General features: G+C 41.8%; 1 protein-coding gene across 1 annotated transcript; it reads left to right on the forward strand.

The window, feature by feature from the left end:
• The first annotated feature begins 11,642 nt into the window (after window positions 1-11,642).
• Window positions 11,643-13,833, forward strand: LOC136293668 (D(1)-like dopamine receptor). Its single transcript, XM_066190600.1, has one exon. It carries the CDS (start codon window positions 11,643-11,645, stop codon window positions 13,014-13,016), a length of 1,374 nt encoding a protein of 457 aa, XP_066046697.1. The 3' UTR covers window positions 13,017-13,833.
• The last annotated feature ends 5,601 nt before the right edge of the window (window positions 13,834-19,434 follow it).

Consider the following 19,434-nt stretch of genomic DNA (forward strand, 5'->3'; position numbering starts at 1 on the left):
GTTTAAACTGAGACTTTTCACCTAAATAAAAAGTTGATGCGTTTCATTGTGTTGTGACTTCTTGTTAGCACTTTGCAATATAAAGTCTGGGCTTTGCTCAAGTTAATAAAAAATAGCGGCTTTTTATTTTCTTGTTATCTTGTAACTGTACTTTTGAGGCCTGACGTGCAACAGTGGTGTTATACATGCAACAAGGAAGTCTGATCTCGCCCCTTTTGACTTCAACTGGCAAGTAGTTGGGATCTCAAATCTGATTTGACTACCTTGATAGCAGGCATGCAGCCTCATCCAGCTACAGCTGTGCCAAATAAGGGACCACTGACCTCAGCTGCTTCCAAAATTGCCCAATCAATATTTCCAGGATTGCCTATCCTTTGGATATGACTGTTGAACTGCTTGTGAGAACACTTTGTATGCTACTTTGGTCAAAAAGAACAAAAGAAACCGTTAACAAAGATGAACTAATTAAGCTTTTTTGTTAGCTAAAGCTTTCTAATTAAGGTTTTTACTGTAACTAAGATGGCAGGCTTTTTGTTCTCCACTGTGATTCGGGTCATCTCAGACACGTGGAGGCTGATCAGTCTGCCTGCTGAGTGAACATACATCCTGGGTGCTATGGAGGCACTCTTGCCTTTACCAGTGAGCATTTCATGTTTAAGGAAACACTCAGATGCAGAGAGTGTCTGTGTTCATTCTCAACAAAGTGGTCATTCTTTGCCTGGGATGCTCTATGGCAGTGTCACCATTAAATAGACTTCAGTGATTTCATTAATGCAGCAGCAGCAGCAGCAGCAAAGCAGTACCAGATGTTCAACAAGCTAAGCAAAATGAAGACTGGCACAGGGCTGGGTTGTGGTGAGCTAATTTCAGTCAGTGCAGCAGGGATCATTGGCATTTATGCCAGGGGTTCCAAAGGATAGCACATTTTGTTGCGCAAAATAAGACCATTGGTTCATAGGATTTTCATTGATTTCCACCTCCAGGAGTGCTGTGGTTTACTCCCAGACAGCAATGAAGGCCCACACAACCACTCAATCTCCCCGTGGGATGGGGGTGTATAAAAATGAGGAAGTCCATAGGTTGAGATAAAGACAGTTTAACAGGTAAAGCAAAAGGCACACAGGCAAAACAAAGCAAGGAATTCATTTAGCACTTCCCATCGTCAGGCAAGTGTTCAGCCAGTTCAGCTCAGTCTAATTTGCATGAGCAAGGATAAGCAGGTAATCTGCAGAATATTGTGAGCAAACCACAGGGAAGAAGTGGGACTAAATAGTAATTATGTATGAGGAAACTGTAATTTACATTTTGCTCCCAAAGACTGAGAAACAGCACTAGTCTGTAAAAAACCACAAACAACAAACTGTTCAACTAATAAGCCAATGCCCGTTGCTAACTTCTCATTATCAAAAGGACAACATAAAAAGGACTCAAATATTAGTCTAACTCTTGTGCCAATCAATGCTGCTAACTGAAATAACCACTTAACAGGTACATCCATAACCAATATGTAGCTGATGGTTTTTCAGGGCTATTTCATTACTTCTATAATTAAAATATCAAACGGCTTCCTCAAATCAATGTATAGGAGGAGCTGTACCCTGGGGTTCCCAAAACCTCAGATGTTCTTCTATTTGCAATATAGTTGAGATCTCTGGCAGTTCACTCCCGAGGCTTTCACTGCTTTGGAAAAAACATCTTGCACCCCACTAATAGCAGTTTGCACTTTTAATACAAAGCCCTCTGGACAAGATCTCGTTGCAGAGTGTAACTAACAATTAATTAAGTTGTTTGGCAGACTCCTGCACACTGAAAGCTGCTCCTTGGCACACTCCCAGTCCTGCTGCAGTCCTAGAATTAAATTGCACTACTTGTGGATCAAACATGCTGTATACCTATATTAAGGCAGTTCAGTCTGTATTACTTTGCTTGTGTATGTTTATGCTCAAGGTGGTTCAAATAACATCATGCTTTGAGCAATGCTTTGGGCTAAGCCGTACTTGTCGTTGCTCTGTTAGGCACCAGGAGCCTTTCCAGGTTATTGACAGTCACTGGAAGACTCTCCTTCCATGTAACCTCCATGTTTCCCACTGCCAGACAGGGCAAATTAGATGGCATACTTATAAATAGAATTGTTTCCTTCTGGCTATCATCATCAAAATACAGAAAAGCCAAAGGCTCCAGTGTATCCAAATGCTCCTGGTTTAAATGTCATTAAAGCCGTATGGACAGAGAGTTACCTAGAAATCACTCTTATGTGAAACCAGGTTAAAATCGAAACAAACAGAAGTATTTATTACCACATCCAAAACAGATTTGTAATCACACAGGTTCTTAAGAGTGTAGAAGAAATGAATGAAAGAAATTTAAAATCCACTTCTGTTATGATCCAGAAGTATTTTGCTTTCCTCTTTCTATCCAGTTAACCAATTAGGCACTCACCTGATCCACAGTGTCTGTCCATGTCTGCCAGAAACCTCACGATGTGTTCACAGACACTTCAAGTTTTCTCTTTCTTTTTGTACAAATTCACCCTTGGAGAAGCACCAAAATGGGCAGAGAACAGACACAGATGAAGCAGAAGAAAAGGAACAAGTGTCAACAGGCAACACAGGACCTCATTTCTCAGCCTCAGATTGTCACTTGCTCAGGCAGTAACTCTGTGTTGTTAGGGGAGGCATATTTTTGGGATGAAGTGAAAAGAGGATCACTGTAGTGAGGAGATCTGAGCCCTTTTCTCCTTTCCCTGAGAACATTTTGGGCAGCTGTTCTCCACCTGCCTCTTTTGGGTTTCTAGAAGGGTTTAGAGGACCAAGAACAATTATTCTTCCATATGTCATCCACAAATTTTGAATCACATATATTCAGTCCCAACTGGTTTTTAAGGTTTAAAAAACTTTCTGGTTTTTAGGCAGGATAGCAGCATGGTTCTTAGCCTACAATGGTACATGGTTTTTGTGAGAGTTCATACAACTGCAGAGATTTTTCTTTGCAACTTTGCACTTTTCCTACCAATATATATGATCGCGTGCAATGAGAGTGTTTACTTTTCTAAAGTTAATATGTTGTTGATAAAGATTTGGTAGTCCTCCACTATGATGATTACAACAAATTCCCGTCTTGGTCTTGTGCGGTTTGTTTACTGTGTCATTAATACTAATAAATTAATTTCTATGGCTGATAAAGCAAAAGCAGGAAAAAAGTTATTCTTGTGATTTTTTTTTGCCAAGTCATATTTGATTTATATTCTGAAATAAAATTTTAAATTAATGTCATAATACACATTGGGGGCTGTGAGAAAGAGTCTATCTTTTCATTCTCCAAACACATCCTCTTCATAAGGTAAATTCACATTAAATATTTAGGAATAATCTAGTTGATCTGATTTTAATCTGCCCTGAACCTACCGATGCTTTGTATGAATATACAGCATGACTCTAAAATGTTGCCAAGACTGAGCATCAGGTCCTGGGTGCTCTCAAATTCTGTCTGATAAATTTAGTGGCAAGAGAAGTCCTTCAAAAAAAAAAAGTCCACTAAGATGAAATTTGAAAGAGTCTTTCCTCTTGAACTCAGTGAGAACAGAAAGGGGTTAAGGACTATTTGCAGATAAAAACGTTTAATTTTGATTTATTATAAATTATTTTCTTGAGAAATGACCAGCATAGAAGCTTTCAAACCTTTCATAGAACGTTGAAGAAATTGTCACAGAATGTACAAGAGCAAATGAGTGAACTGTTTTCAGTGACAATATTGGTGTGAATTGATTTTACTCATGGATGAAAAATAACCTAATTTTTTTCCCAAGTTCTTTTGACATTACTGTCCTAGCATTTGTGTTGGTTTCACAGCACATGAAGCTGGAAGATACAGATCCAGGAATAAGTAGCTGGAAGCAAGAGCTGCCTACCTCGGTTTACAAAGCTCTGCTTGTGAATGTTGAACCAGGTCCCAAATAGTAGTAAAAAGGAGTTTATCCTTAAAAGAACAAGTCTCCCTTATCTCGGGCAAACAGAATAAGAGGGAGTGGTTGGAAAGTTGGAAAGGGTAAGGTTCAATTTACTGCTGTGTGTTTAAGCTGCGCTACACTGGCAGACAATCCCTCAGGAAATGCTGCAGCCAGGCACAGCCAGTAGCACTAGGACTAAATCACAGGCACTGCAAAAGGGGAGACACTTTTAAAGTGTATTATTTATTAAGGACATTTTAAAATTATATTTGCTGAGAAATGTTTGTCTATTTGTACAAACCATCATAAAACATTTACCACCATGGATGGACAGGAATGAGGGAAAAAAAAAGAAGAGGCGTATATTTACTACACAGAAATATCACCTTCTAATTATGCAGTGTTGCATCCTACACATATCCTGAGCTATTTTCCAGACAGCACTGAGAGCTTGTGTTGCTGAATTATTCTATAAAGTTTGTCATGTTATGCTCATCCCAATCAACACTGCTGTAAATGGAGCTATTAGATGATGGCTGTGGCTGAATAGTGACAGTGGAACACTTCTCATTTTTCAGTTCCAAGGGCATAACTTATTTTATCCTGACTCAGTCTTAAGAACCAATCATATGTCCTGCCTCCACTTCTGTGCAATTGTTTCCATAGATGAAGCATAAAAGAACTGAAAGAGACCTGTCCCCAGTCTAAACAGGGGTGTCTCAAGGAAAGTACCTATGCAATCAAGCTATAGTTAGTGCAACTGATATTTAGCATGTTCTACCACGGGAAAAGAAGCATATACTACAGACAAGGCCTTTTGTTCATCTGTTTTTTATTCAAACACAAATTTGCTCAGCCCTTGCTAGAGAAGGAACATGGAACACTAGGTGGCAAGGTGTATGAGCTGTTGGAACTTCTGAGGCAAAGATTGCAATCAGAGGCCTCCTGCAGGATGGATTTGTTTCTGACCAGGGATAATTTCCAAGTAGTTATTACTACCATGATCTTTACTAAGAGCACTTTCTCTGGCCTTTGCCAGCATGAAGTCTGGGGAAACCCAGATTAATTTGCCTATTAAGAACAAGAACTAGAATCTGGATCAATTTCCAAAGTAGTTAGTGTAGGCTGTGGAACCTTATCTGTTGTGCTAAAAATCTGTAAGTATCCTTGAGCATCAATGCCCAGTTACTTTACATGCTGTGGTCCATCCATGAGCTTGCAGTAAGTGGCTAAACTGGGCTTGCCAGTATGGGCTCATACCCTAACTTAGATAATAGAAAATTTGTGCTGTCAAATGAGTGAGAGGAATCCAAATATTGCTCTAAAATATGTGTTGGATAGATTATAGGGATGTGGAATCTTCAGAGAAAGAAGAGTGAATATAGGGCTGTGAAGCATTCAAAAGGCTTATATCTGCCTCCTGGCATCACTTCTGCCTTGCTTATATTCTCTGTACTGAGCCACTGCTAATCCTCAAACACAGGTTTTCCAAGCACCAAGCCTTACTAGTGGCAGTGGCAGGATCTTCCCTTCAGGAAGCAATTGTGCATCATGCCCATGTAGTGTGACTGTGCAGTCCAAGCAGTTCTGACAGGGGCTGCGTGCACACTTGTAACAGGATGAGGGACTGAAATGCTCTTTATGAAACACTGAAATTCAGCCTATCACATCTCCCAGGTGCTAAGAAGATTGCCAGCTTGCTCATAGGCTCTGTTTCACTAAATCTCTGAAATAAATGAACACAGCACAAAAAGCAATGTTGTGGCTGTCTGAAATTCTTTAAAGTCAAGTCATGTTGATTAGAGATTTGACTTCTTAATTCTGAGTGTTGTGCACTGCCCTATGTAGACAGAAAATCTATTTGTAGTCTGTCCTTTGAAAATAATACACATCGTCTCTCAAAAAATTATTTACCCATTATGGGGACATTTGTATCCTGAAGTATACAGAGATAGCATTTTGAAATGGTGAACACTTTATTATAGGCTGGTTTCCACGTTATCTTGATTACTTTAACCTTCTCTCTTTTCAGACGTGCCTCTCTGGAAAATGGCAGGCACTGTCATAAAATACCCGAGCAGCTGAACACATTACTTTGTTAAATAAAGTGCAACTCAAAAATACAGCTTATGTGCAAGAAAGCAAAGACTGCATTAAAACCATCTTTCTGTCTCCTAAACCACTGGGCTGTGTCAGGAGCCAACTCCACCCCAGCATTCCTGCGGCCAGATGTGTGCTGCTTAGCCTTGCAGAGGTGCTCCAGGGCTGCCAGGGAACGGTGCTCCAGATCAGGAGAGTTAAGAGCACTGTCATGGGGCTGTCTGGCAGCTAAAGCTCCTGGTTTTACCTTGTGGGTTTGGGACTGTAGCTAAATGTCGCAACGGGCATTTCATCCCTGCCCGAGTTGGCAAGAGTGTCTGCTCTGAAGGTGAAAAATACTGTTCAGGCACTGGCACTCTCCCAGGAAGGCCCAATGTGGGGGGCCGGAGGGGATGAAGTGCCAGCCCTGATCTCTCATCTGAGCTGCCTTGAGGGAGGCAGCTAACTAGAACTGAGCCAAGGGTGCTGGTAAAAGTTGGGCCACTAAGAACACTGAGGGGAAAAACAAGAGGTTCACTTACACTGGTCCTGGGGAATAAAAGAAATGAAATAATGATAAAAGAAAACAATGGAATGACCTTATCACTGAAAAGCGAGTTGCCAAAAACCCCAAGACGGCTAAATGCTTGATGTCTACTCAAAGCTAAACCAAACCCTCTTGAATTCTGGGATCCAGCTCCAAAACTGAATACTGACAACAGCCCCAGGAATAGTAAAATACAGCAGAGAGAGAATAAGAAAGCAATTAGAAGGGTTGGTAAGGCTCTAAGTGGCTCTGTGCATTTCCTGTATCACTAGAGGGTAAAGGGGATAATCCAAGAGGATTGAGGCAGTCCTGGGAAGGGCAATATTTTCTTCTCTATGTCAGTCATAAACTGGAGGACATGATGGGAAGACAGCCACTCTTGCTCTAATATTTTCAGTAATGAAAACAAAGCTTTCTCTCAGACTGAAGAGTATCTATAAGATAAATCAGAGCAATCCTATAATTTTTAAAGTCTAAGAGTCATCTTGTCTAGGTGGTATACTCAAGAACTCTGAAAGCACTTATATATTAAGTGGTTAGGTGCTAGAAAAAATATGCAGCTTTCATGTGAGACCTGAGGGGTCAAAATAGTGCAACTTCCCTTTATCTCTCCAGCAAATCAGTTCAGCTGCTTGGTGGTTCAGATAGCAAAAAGTGGCATCTTCACAGCTGAGTACCCCTTGTACTGTGATCCCAGTCAGTGTTCTGTAAAAGCCATTTACCAATACTTTTTGTTCTCCTAATGCCCTTACACAGGAATCCCAATTGCAAGTAGACGCTCTCCAAATTAGGTCATAGAAAGCATCACGGCACCCTTACAGACTGGAATTCATAAGCTCTCATGCAGTAATGCTTGGCGGGGCTTCCCAAAATGAGAATTTGGTATCTCTGGCCTTTCTATTCAGGAGAGAAGCCAGGCCCTTTTCCCAGAAAAGTAATTTGGTTGGATGTTACATATTTTTTATTCATCCTTACTCAACTTTAAAGGTATTCCAAACTCAAGAGCTGATTTGCCAAAAATTCATGATCAAATCACTGAGACAACCATATTAACTTCAAAATATGTGAAGATCTACAGAGTGGACTCTGTATTGGATGACACAAATTCAAATTATTTCTCTTAAGTCTGAGCAGACTATGCTTTTGATACTTAGCTGTCAATTTAGTTATTCTTCCTCTAACTTCTCTAGACAGTTTCTGAAAAATGAATTATCCATCAACTTCCAGTTCACTCATATAACTAATCCATATCTTTGTAATAAAGTACTATTTTCAGCAGTAAATGCTGGATCTGCTATACAAAGAGGTTAGCAGTCTCAGTATATGATCGAATTCACCGAACTCATGGCATTGAAAGTATGAATATAATATATAAAGCCAATATTATAAGTGTACAGACACACATATATGTACAAAATGATTCTTTAGCTATGCAGGGATGAATAGATGGATGGACAGATAATCATACTGGTTTCAGATGTAACATTATTGCTTTCAATGACATTTGCTTCCAAGATGTTTAAAATCAGTTCCCAGCGGGACTGCAAAGTCACCAGAGCTAATCACAAACCCCAGTTTAGTCTGATTCACATACTATCAATGGCTTTTCAGACTGCAAGGAAGACAGCTTAGCCACAGCATCATTTTACCAGCACTTCAATACATTTTACACACTGAGACCACATACTAAAAGTTGACACTACTTCCTGAAGTTTGTTATAATAACATTTGGGCATGATCTCAAAATTGAATGAACTATTTAATTAACCACTGTTGGTATTACATTCATTTGACAAAGCAGAAATGCTGACACTGAATCAACCTCCAGTTGCTGTCTGTACGAGTGCACACAACACTGATGACACTTGGCACTGACCCTGCACACAGCTCCCAGGCGCAGAGCAGACCCTGCCATTCACCCGCTGGAGGCTCATTGCCCCCGGGCAGCTGTGGCACCACGGCACAGGGCATGACAATGGCAGTGCCCTTCCTGGAGGTACCTTGAGGCTTGGGTTGAATTATCCTGTTTGAGCACTAAATTTTAACCCACCTCCGTTGTCCAGCCAGCACATCAGTGGGCTAGACTGTGGCATGAGCTCCAAATGCAGTCGTAGTAAACTGTTAAAGGCTGAGTTTTAATTTCTGAATCAGGTCTCCTCTTAATCATATGTGCTATAAAACATGTGAGCACTTAGTCTAGGATGACATAATTGTACAAGGGAGAAGTAAGACAAGGAGAAAGAAAGGAGAAGGGGAAGGAAACTGATTTTGGTTTTTTATATAAATCTCTTCTTGGAGGGAGAGAGATTTTAAGTGCAGTGATTTCATTTAAAAACATACAATATCAAGCCATTATATACATGTTGCAATATATCTTACATATATTCTCTGGATAAGTTTATATTTTTCACAGATGGAACAAGCTTACAAATTTTCTGAAGTCATGGGTCATGATTTATCCATTCCATCACTATTTTTTCCATTATTTTGCCCAGAACTTTCCTGTTCTATCCCAAGTAAGATAAATTCAAGAAATAATTAAAACCAAAGCTTACTCACTTCACACACTAATTTTCACACAGTTGTGTGTTTTCCCCTGTGTTTTTCTTTCCTCCCTCTCCCATAAGCTTACACTTCACTCCTTCCAGCCCAATATAGGAATAAAAGCAGGGCAATGCTTCTATTTCTGTCTTTGCCACTGACTCACTGTATAGTTTCTTAAGCATTTACATCTTCCACTTGGATCCTCTGGTATCTAAGAAGATGAAGGTGTCTGTTGATGTTTTCTTTATAGTAAGAGCACTCAGAGTGTCTCTCTCTGTGCAGGTCCTATTGTGTTTAGTAGGGGTTGAGTCCACACTACAACCTTCCTACCAGTGAGGATATTAGTAGGGGTTCTGACTTCAACCTAGATGCCTACTTCAATTACTACAATCAGAAATTTGTGTTTTGAGATCGGTCAGTGAGATTTTACTTCAACCAACAGCCACAAAATTTTGAGGTAGGGTACTCACAGATACGCACACAGAACCGCAGCATCATATACACTCTCCTTTATAATGCATGCTAAAAAGGAGCCAGAGATATTCACAGAGCATAATGTGATCCTGGGAACAGGAGATACACAGAGTTATTTTAATATGGAGAATGCTGGCTACCTTGTGCTACAGAGCCCTGCAGCACTACTATCTGCTGAATATGCAAAAGCATTACTCTTTCCTTTTCAGTGCCATATTGCCTTAGGACCAGCTACTGTCCCACTTACAATCCTTCACTAATTGTATTCTGTCCTTTGGGGTCATTTTATTGATTGCTAAATAAAAGTAAATGTATCAAGTCAAATTAGCAAGTGTGTAGATAATTCTTACAAACTAAGATTTAGTTCTTACTACTGGAATGAACATCAGAGACCTACTGTGGTTCGCAGATGTTGGCAAAATCCATGTATGCGGAATTACAGATGGTTCCAAATAAGACAAAAGTGGAGTGGTTCTTATATGCCAGCCGATGTTATTTTTACAGCTCCTACTGCTTTAACAAAGTATATATTTAATTAGAGAAGATTCTCCAGCAGTTGTTTGATTTATGAGTTAGTCTTACAGATAAACATGTTAACAAGAAATGTTTTCCAATTTTCAATATCATAGCAGGAATAACACAGTGGGCTGCTTAATGAAGACTGATGTCCAAGGCACAAAGAAAATTGGATCTTAAAAAACAGGACCAAATGTTAACAATCTGTTATGAAATGGTACTATCCAACTAGTTTAGCTTAAATATCCTGATTTTTTTTTACAGGGTAAGCTGCCAGCTATGGTGTTCAAGATTTATTTTAAAAATTTCCACTCTCTCTACTAATTACCAGAAATCATAACAGTACAATGGAAATCAGATACTTACTGTTTGAAAATTATTTGTATTGGAACTAGGGACTGGAGTAGTTTTAATTAAGAGGCAAAGAAATAAAAAAAATACCTAATGTAAAAATAAATACCTGTTTCCCATGGTAATTAATTACATTAATTGATATTTTCTATTCATGTCCTAATCTCTTTTTTCTCATGACAGGATTACCATACTTATTCTTTGAAAATGAAGGATTATACCCTATTTGCATTAGGGTACTTTACTGAATGTAGGCTGTAAACATGTGCTGTAATTATATACATTTATACGACAACATGCGTATTATTATAATAACAAATAAAAGACTGTTGAAATACATCAGAAGACACATTTGGCTGAAAAATAAAGCGGCAAGGTTTGGGTGCTGTGAACAACTTACTGCCAAAATGCAACAGATCCAAACTAGAGCTCTTAGGTTTCTGTGCTTTTGCTTTCATTACATAAAATTTCAAAACAAAAAATAAACGGCACAACAGCATTTTGGTGAAAACAGGTTCTGACAGCCAGATTTCAGCACATTCCCAGCGTACGTAGACAGACACGAAGTGACATCCTGCTCGCTAACCAAGCCGTCCGTGACCGCGGTCTCCAAACGGAGACACTTGAGAGCGCCAGGTGCTGCCTCGCCCCTGACACTCGGACAAGTACAGGTTGAGGGCTGGGGAAAGGCTCTTCCCAGGGCGATGCTGCGGGGAAAGCTCCCCCCGCGCGGCTGGGAAGAGCGCTCGATCCCTTCCCGGCCGGCCCCCGCTCGGTCCGGCGGCGCGGGGGCCGCGGGCAGCGGCGCCGCCCGGCGCTGCCGCCGCTCGGTCCCGGCGCTGCGGGCGGAACGCGCGGCTGCCCCGGCCCGGCCCCGCTCCGCCGCCGAGGCTTCGCCGCCGCCCGGAGCCCCCGCGCCGCGCCGGGACGGCCCTTCCCTCCGGCGCCCGGGAGCGGCGGCGGCGAGCCGGGAGGCGAGAGGCGAGGCACGGGCAGCCGGCGGGTGAGTAGCCCGGGACAGCCCGAGCCGCCGCGGGGCACACCGAGCGCGGCGGGCAGACATGCCCCCGCGGGCGGCCGCTCCCGGAGCCGGGGGCGGCGCTGGCCGCGGGGGTCCCGCCGGCAGGAGAGGCCAGGGGGGCCCGGGGCAGTGGGGCCGGTCCTTGCGCCGGGCCGGTCCCCGGGATGGGGAGCGCGGCGCCGGGGGGCGGCCCGCGGGGGCTGCGGGCACTCACCGGGTGCCTGCTGGGCGCCCTGGTGCTGAGCACGCTGCTGGGCAATGCGCTCGTGTGCCTCGCCATCCTGCGCTTCCGCCACCTCCGCAGCAAGGTCACCAACTGGTTCGTGCTGTCACTGGCCATCTCAGACCTCTGCGTGGCCCTCTTGGTGATGCCCTGGAAGGCGGTCACCGAGGTTGCTGGAGGCTCATGGCTCTTTGGCAGCCACTTTTGTGACACCTGGGTGGCCTTCGACATCATGTGCTCCACTGCCTCCATCCTTCACCTCTGCATCATCAGCCTGGACCGGTACTGGGCCATCGCCAGCCCCTTTCGCTATGAGCGCAGGATGACCCAGCGCCTTGCTTGTACCATGATAGCCATGGCCTGGGCGCTCTCCATCCTCATCTCCTTCATCCCAGTGCAGCTACAATGGCATAAAGCCAAGGACAGTAGAGATCCAGGCTCCTGGCTACCTGGGACACCCCGCTGCGATGTCAGGTTGAACCGCGCTTACGCCATCACCTCCTCCCTTATCAGCTTCTACATCCCTGTGGCCATAATGATCATCACCTACAGCAGGATCTACAGAATTGCCCAGGCCCAGATCCGCCGCATCTCCACCCTTGAGAGAGCAGGAGGGCAGTGGCCAGCTCCTGGCAAGGAGCCCACCTCCTCTCTGCGGAGTTCCTTGCACAAGGAGACCAGGGTGCTGCAGACCCTTTCTATCATAATGGGAGTCTTTGTTTGCTGCTGGCTGCCCTTCTTCCTGCTGAACTGTCTGCTGCCTTTCTGCCAGCCCAGCCTCGAGGAAGATCCTGAAGGACAGTCACTCTGTGTTGGCCAAACCACCTTCAACGTCTTTGTGTGGTTTGGCTGGGCCAACTCTTCAGTAAATCCAGTGATCTATGCTTTCAATGCGGACTTCAGGAGGGCTTTCAGCAATCTCTTGGGCTGCCGGTGCTGCTGCTGTGGCACACCCAAATCCCCTGTGGAGAAGGTCAACTTCAGCAATGAGCTGGTTTCCTACCACCATGACACCACCTGCCAGAAGGAAGGAGCAGTCCCCTCATCAGTACCTCCTGCTGCCATCACTGCCTGGGTGCAGCCCGTGCCCTGTGCCACAAGCCTCCAGGGAGAGGACAGCAGTGAGGAGATATCTATGGAGAAGAGGGTTGTGACTTCTCAGACACAGACTGCCCCTGGCAGTAGCCCCAAGAGTTGTGAAGTGCCAGCTATTTTGCAGTTGGATTGCAAGGCAAAGCCATCCCTGGAAACTGTTGGCTCCTGTACGGGACTCAGTCAGTGTGAGGGACCCCACTGCCTTGTTTCAGAGGGATGAGTGATTAAACACTTCTCACACACACAGCCACCACACAGAGAGAGTTCTCCCTGTCTCTGTGTAAATTCCCCAGCAACAAAAGTCCCATGCCAGAGGGATGGGAAAACACTGCTCTGACCACGGAGGGGCGATAGGCATATGGAGTCCATCCCAAAGGCACACGGCAGCCACACATTAACCTCTTCCCATGGCCACCTTCACCCCTTACTGTCATAGCCATCAAAGTAAAAACAACTCATAGTTCAGGCAGCCAATCCCTCCAGAAAATAGAAATATAATACAATCCACAAACTAAAGAGTGACCAGGTCATCTCTGTCAACCCATTTCACTACTTGTAAATATGAAGAGCAACAAAAGGCAGAGCAAATAGGTGTTGGATGGTTTGCAGGAGAGAGAATACTGGGAAAACGTTATGGTCATTTCTCTGTGTGTAGAAGGGTTCAGCAGACATTAAGGCAATACAGTGGCATCTCACTGTCCTCTGTTTCTGTGTCCACTGCTTAAAGGTTCTGCTGCTGACCATTTAATACTGTGCTCCACTAACCACCAATCTTGCCCCATATTTTCTGTCCCTCACCCATGATGGATTGAATTTGATTTATCTCAGGAAGATGATGAAGATGAAACTGTCCTGAAAGAGACAAGAATGCTTACACTGCAGGAGTTGGCTTGGGCATTGTCTCATAGATGGCACAGATGATATTTTTCAGAACAGTGATCTGTGCTGAAAGGACAGCAGCAAAGAGACTTTCCTCCCAGTGATCCTGCTCCCTGTGATTTTAAACCACGTGTAGTTCTTAAATCCCTGTATGCATTTTCCCCATCATTAATTCTTATGGGAAAAGCTGCTCTTGCTATCCTGCTCTTTTCAGGAATGTGTCCTTGGGGAATACTTGGGTGTGACTGCAATCTCTTCTTCATGGGGTACACTGGCAGGACAAGAGGCAATGGGCTGTAAGGAAGACCAAGGCAAGAATTTGGAAAAACTTTCCCAGAATAAGGATAATTAAGCACTGGAGCAGATTCCCTAGGTAAATTATGACATCTCTCTCAGTAAAATGACTGTAAGCTTCTGTTGGATATGACAGTGACAATTTGATCCTGTCTTGGGGCGGAGGCACAGTGTAATGATCTCTTGAGATAATCTCTAGTCCTGCTTCACTATGACAACATGTCTCCTTAAGAAGCACTGAGTTTATGATGTTTGGCTGTGGGTTGTTTTGCATGCAACTATCCTTGGATATTTTCTTGAAGGCAACAAAGATACAGATAGGAACACTGAGATGCCATTGGTACACTTCCTTTCTTTTAGTGATTATCCATGTTTCTGGGCTTTTAACAACCATCATTCTGCATGCCCAGTGCCTCCTCTGGAGAGCAATCTTGAAAAAAACTTGGTGTTGCCTTAAAAAAGACGCAAGGTAAGTGGTGGGGTTTTTTTTGGGTTTTTTTTGGTTTTTTTCTGTTTTGTTTTGGTTTTTTTTTTGTTTGTTTGTTTTTTTTTATTCCCATTGATTAGTTTTTAAGTGATCATACATGAACTGTACATGGATTCAGATGTTAAAGATTCAATTTGTGAGAGTATTTTCCTTGATACGTTTCTTTCTTCTTACACAAACCAGAAACACATAAGAATGTCAGAATCTAACTCCTAAAAAAAAAATCCTAAAAATTTTATCTTCAAGCTCTAAGAGACATCTCAGCTCACCCTCTCCACACTAAAACCCATCCTGGGGAGATACTGATAAACCTGACAAGATACTACACTGAAGTGTGACTCCCCCACTGCCTGCTACCCTTCTTTTCCTGTTGCACGAGCTTCAGCTGGCTCCATCCCTCAGAGAGTGAACTGTCCCTGCCCACACACATCTTCCAGCTGATGGGCAGGCACTCTTCTGGCAGTTGAGGCCACACATGAAATTATTATGCACAGGAGACATTTTGTTTTTTAGTATGTGTACAGTCTTATTATTAGTGATAAAAGATGTTAATCAATGGAAGGGAAAGATTTACCTTCTCACAAGGTTTGCCCTGCTATGGGGGCTGTCTCGCCCAGGAATTAAGCTGGACTTACTATTTAGAGAGATGATGAAAATGGTGAAGGGCAGAGTGGGTAGCAGAAATTAAGCAATGGATATATCTGAATGATGTTTTCTCTTAAGAACTATCAAAAATGCATGGTTGCTTCAATCTATGAAACTATATTTGCATTAAGAATGGAAAAAGCTATTTATGCCAGTGCTTGTGACTATAGTTAAAATATGCTTCATTAATAGGTCAGATTGTACCTGAAAAGAAATGTACATTTTCCTGAAAAAAACCTCCTGGTATTTACTGCAGATTTTTAAAGTGACAACTTGAAACTGGTTTTTATAAGTGATGTTGGAAGTAATTGTTTGTAAGTAATTGCTAATGATTATTACTGATGTACAGATGTTACACATTACAGTAGTTTACAGTTGTAAGGTCTGCGGCAGTAAGTGCAGTGTAATGATCAAGACTGCAATAAATTTCAGAAAGTGCATATTATAAACTCTTCCTCCTCATTTTCAGTAGCGTATTACTGAAGGTACTTCATATGAAACTACACCACATAGCTATCCAGGCTACATCTGCTGATTTAATAACATATAAATATTGATACTCTATGTAGTTTTATTTTCCTAGACTGGGAAGCATTCTACAGATCACTCACTTCTGTGACTAGGAAATGAGCAAGACTTATTTTTCCAAATAGTTCTTTGCAATGATTAGCTGTGATTTCTGACTGACATTTTTCTCATGACAGGGCAAGCTGCTGTGTTAGATTACACAAGATTCAATTAATATTGTTAGGCTCAAGTGTGATAAGAGATATTAAAATTACTACAATGCGCCAAGGTTTACTTCAGCAGAAATTAAGAGGTGAAATTATTTCCTATTTACACTATTGCAGCCACTCAAAACAAGTATCTTTCAAAGCAAAAACGTGGTAGGGCTTTGTTATCTATTTCTGGGTCACAACATTCTTGGCACAGCAGGGCAAACTAAATCCAAACAGTACAGTAATTTTTTTAGGGAGATCTAGGGCTATTCCTCAAATGCACTTTTTATAACTCAGATCACCAAAAGTACATATCTCCTAATGGATTCACCACAGTATATGTGAGGTATTTCACTGACTAAAAGCAGTTCATTTCCACGCCTAATAGTATCACATTTACAATACCATTAACATCACAGTGACCTAAAAATAGCTTCTAAATAGCCCTGGTGTCAAAACAGTACAACCTCACACATACCTTATCAAAACACTTGTATTAGCCAGTGCCTAAATGTCTGAATCACAGAAATTGTGATTCAAACTGAAAACACAGTTCAGTGCAGCGAAGTACAAGTGGTGGGGTTTTACAACGTATACCAAATGCTCTTCTGTTCAAATAATTCCCACTCTTTCCTTCTGCCAGTCTGCAAAGTTCTCAATCAGCTGCCGGTCTTGTTTCCTTATTATATAATTGAGATAAATACAGAATTCTTGTGGTCATAAAAAGCTCCAGTAGCCGAGGTTATGGTTATGTGCAACTTTGGCAAATGAAGAATCCAGTGGAAATATCAGTGTAAGGAAAATAAGATCATACCTCAATTGTATGTATCATACCTCCATTTTTTTTCTTAACCCTCTGATTAGTACCAGGGCCTTAACATTTCAGTTAAACTTTCTGTGAGAAACAGCTGACCTAGGCTGCAGAGAGAGAAACCTGTTACACAACTTGGTTGTCAGAAGCATCTGTTGCTGCTTTGCTTTTGCCAAAATCATGCCTCTTGTGTTGGATTTCAGATGAGGCACCTACGCACACCATTTTAAGCATGTTTCAATCACTTGAATATCAGTAAAAATTCTTTTGTGAAAAAGTCTTTATTCTTCAGAAACTGTTTTTTCCCCTTAACCTGGGAGGTTGAGGTGGCTTTCTGAATATGAACCATGATCAGTCCAGTCCCCCGGACTCTGGTTTACCTGAGTGGTTTCATCACCATGGTTACAGACTCCCACCACATAACTTTATCTCACTGAAATGGTTTGATTCACTTTCCTGAAACCTCTTGCCTTTCCCACTGTAAAGGGGCACACAGTAGGATGCACCCCCTGGGCATGGGCTGTTCCTCAGATTTCTAGTTCTCTTAAGAGCCAATTTGCATTTACACCAAAGAAAGGCACAAAGATGTTAAAGGACCGTTTCTTGGGGGTTTTTTTCTGGCATACCTGGTTTGAAAAAACTCACTGTAGTCCTGATCTGGCCTTGTTATTCCTTCTCAATCCCTACTTGTGTCTAATCACTGAAGACATTTTAGAAAACCCAGGGCTTAATGGATGAATTTCACATTTTTCTTAAGTTAGGTAGGTAGGTGCATGATAGGAAAACTGCCGATCAGTGGAACTACTGACAGCAATAAAAGGAGTTTGGACCTGTACCCAAGATTTTTCACATGCACATAGTACAAAATGAATGAAGATGCTAGGGAGAATGTAGGTTTATCTTCATCAACAAGAAGAGAATTTCATCTTGAGACAGTTTTAGTTTACTTTAGGTAGTGAGAAGACACTTGTAAAATTTGCAGAAACTGTTGCTAGGTTTCCTTTTTTCTGTAAAGAAAATTTTCATAGAGCTTTCTGCAGTTCAACATTTTATTAGATTTTTAACTAATTAAATTCACCTTTGCTCCCACCCTCAGTGAGAACACATCACTTCATTTTACTCTTTTCATATTTAAATCTGAAGTGGCTGAATGGAGTCTATATACGCTATTTCATGGGCTCACATCTTGTGATGACTTTTGCATTAAACATGTGAGCAAGTTGCCTGAGCTTCTATTAACAGTCAGGGGAAATCTAGGCCAAAGAGCCAAATGTGTCTAGAGCAATTTACTGAATCAAGTGAAGGTACCTTCTTCAGGGTGAGAGGAAAAACTGACTAGACTGACTAGCTGATGGGGAAAAAAGCCAGTGATGCGGGATAGTAAGAGAAAGGGAATAACAAGATCCAGTGTGCAAACAAGATAGTTACAATCTTTTGCTGTTGGTAACAAAGCTGAACCAGTTCGAGATTTTAAATAAATGAATGCAAAAAATAACACAGAGTATAGATTATTCACTAATGCTTAAGTCAATAACATAATCATCAGAGGTAACATCATGACAAATGTTCTTGGTGCACATTTGCTAATGGAAGGAGAGAAATACATAAAAGAGCTGAGTTTCAAGAGATGAAACTGATAATTAGACATTGCCACTTAGTTTTTGGATTTTAGCAGAATATTAGAACTGCCAAACCACATTGTGACAATAAATTAACAGATAGTGGTGATTGATAACCCTAATTTCTACCCTAAGAATGTTTATCCTGTAATACCAGTACATCCAAGCTATGAATTACAGTTTCACCAGACTGATACTTCCTTGGTGTGCTACCAGCCTACAGTTTTTAAGCTCTTCAAGGGTTTAGAAACACCCAACACCTGTTAGCATCACAGGTAACATAAAGAGCAGCTGTTACTGGGAACAATAGGGCTTTGAGGGCTCGGCAGTTCACTGCAGGCTTCTTTCAAAAAGGAGTTAGATTTTCACTGCATTGCAGACAAGTTATGCTACTGACGAAGTACAAAGTCGTTTGAAAGATAAAAGTACAAAGTAGTTTGTAGTGGAAGCCATTTCCTTGAAGTGTGTTAAAAAGTTAGTGTGATGATCCTTAGAGGCATCACCTCAGCACAGATGGGGTGAGTCCAGGGACAGGGGAATAGAGATAAAGCATAATGCCTATTGTGCTGAGCTGATATCTGACAATTCAAACTGATTTCATTTGCAGCACAGGTCACTGCACTCACTACTACCATCACTTTTGGTTCCAGAAAATGCACAACAGTTGTTTATCTGAATATGTACTACATTTTAATTTTCTTTTTTATAGAAGCAACATTTTATTTTGCTTCTGAATAACCCCCTTTGTGAATTTAAGCCTAACTTTCAGTGACAGGCAAGCTAGGCAGGCACAAAATTTGAATTGTAAATGCTTTGTTGAGCTTCAACTGTTGTTCAGTATGCCTTACTTTATAAAGCTGAAATGTGTAATTTTGGGGTGGCACAAGCTGAGCTCAAACAATGCCTCAAGTCATATGCTTCCAAATATATATTTTCTCTTTAAGTGTTGCTACAACATTCCTGCTCCCCTGCAGTCCAATCATGAGACTCATTCCTGGGAAACACACTGACTGAAGGTGAAGGAAATATGTATTTGGTAAAAAAACCCAACCAAACCTTGGAATAGTAAAACGCGAAAATTTTCACATAATTTAATGCAATTGATTATTGATTATTTCTGCATTAGTTAGAAAAATCATAATTTCCTTTCAAGAAATGCTCATTGCTGCCTCTGAGCCTCAGCT

This window comes from Chamaea fasciata, unplaced genomic scaffold (assembly GCF_029207755.1).
Source record: "Chamaea fasciata isolate MVZ Bird 193981 ecotype frontalis unplaced genomic scaffold, bChaFas1.0.hap1 SCAF_9, whole genome shotgun sequence".
Classification (NCBI taxonomy): Eukaryota; Metazoa; Chordata; class Aves; order Passeriformes; family Sylviidae; genus Chamaea; species Chamaea fasciata.

Bases quoted from the DNA above. Each gene is read 5' to 3' on its own strand.
- LOC136293668 (XM_066190600.1), top strand. From the start codon at position 11,643: ATGGGGAGCGCGGCGCCGGGGGGCGGCCCGCGGGGGCTGCGGGCACTC.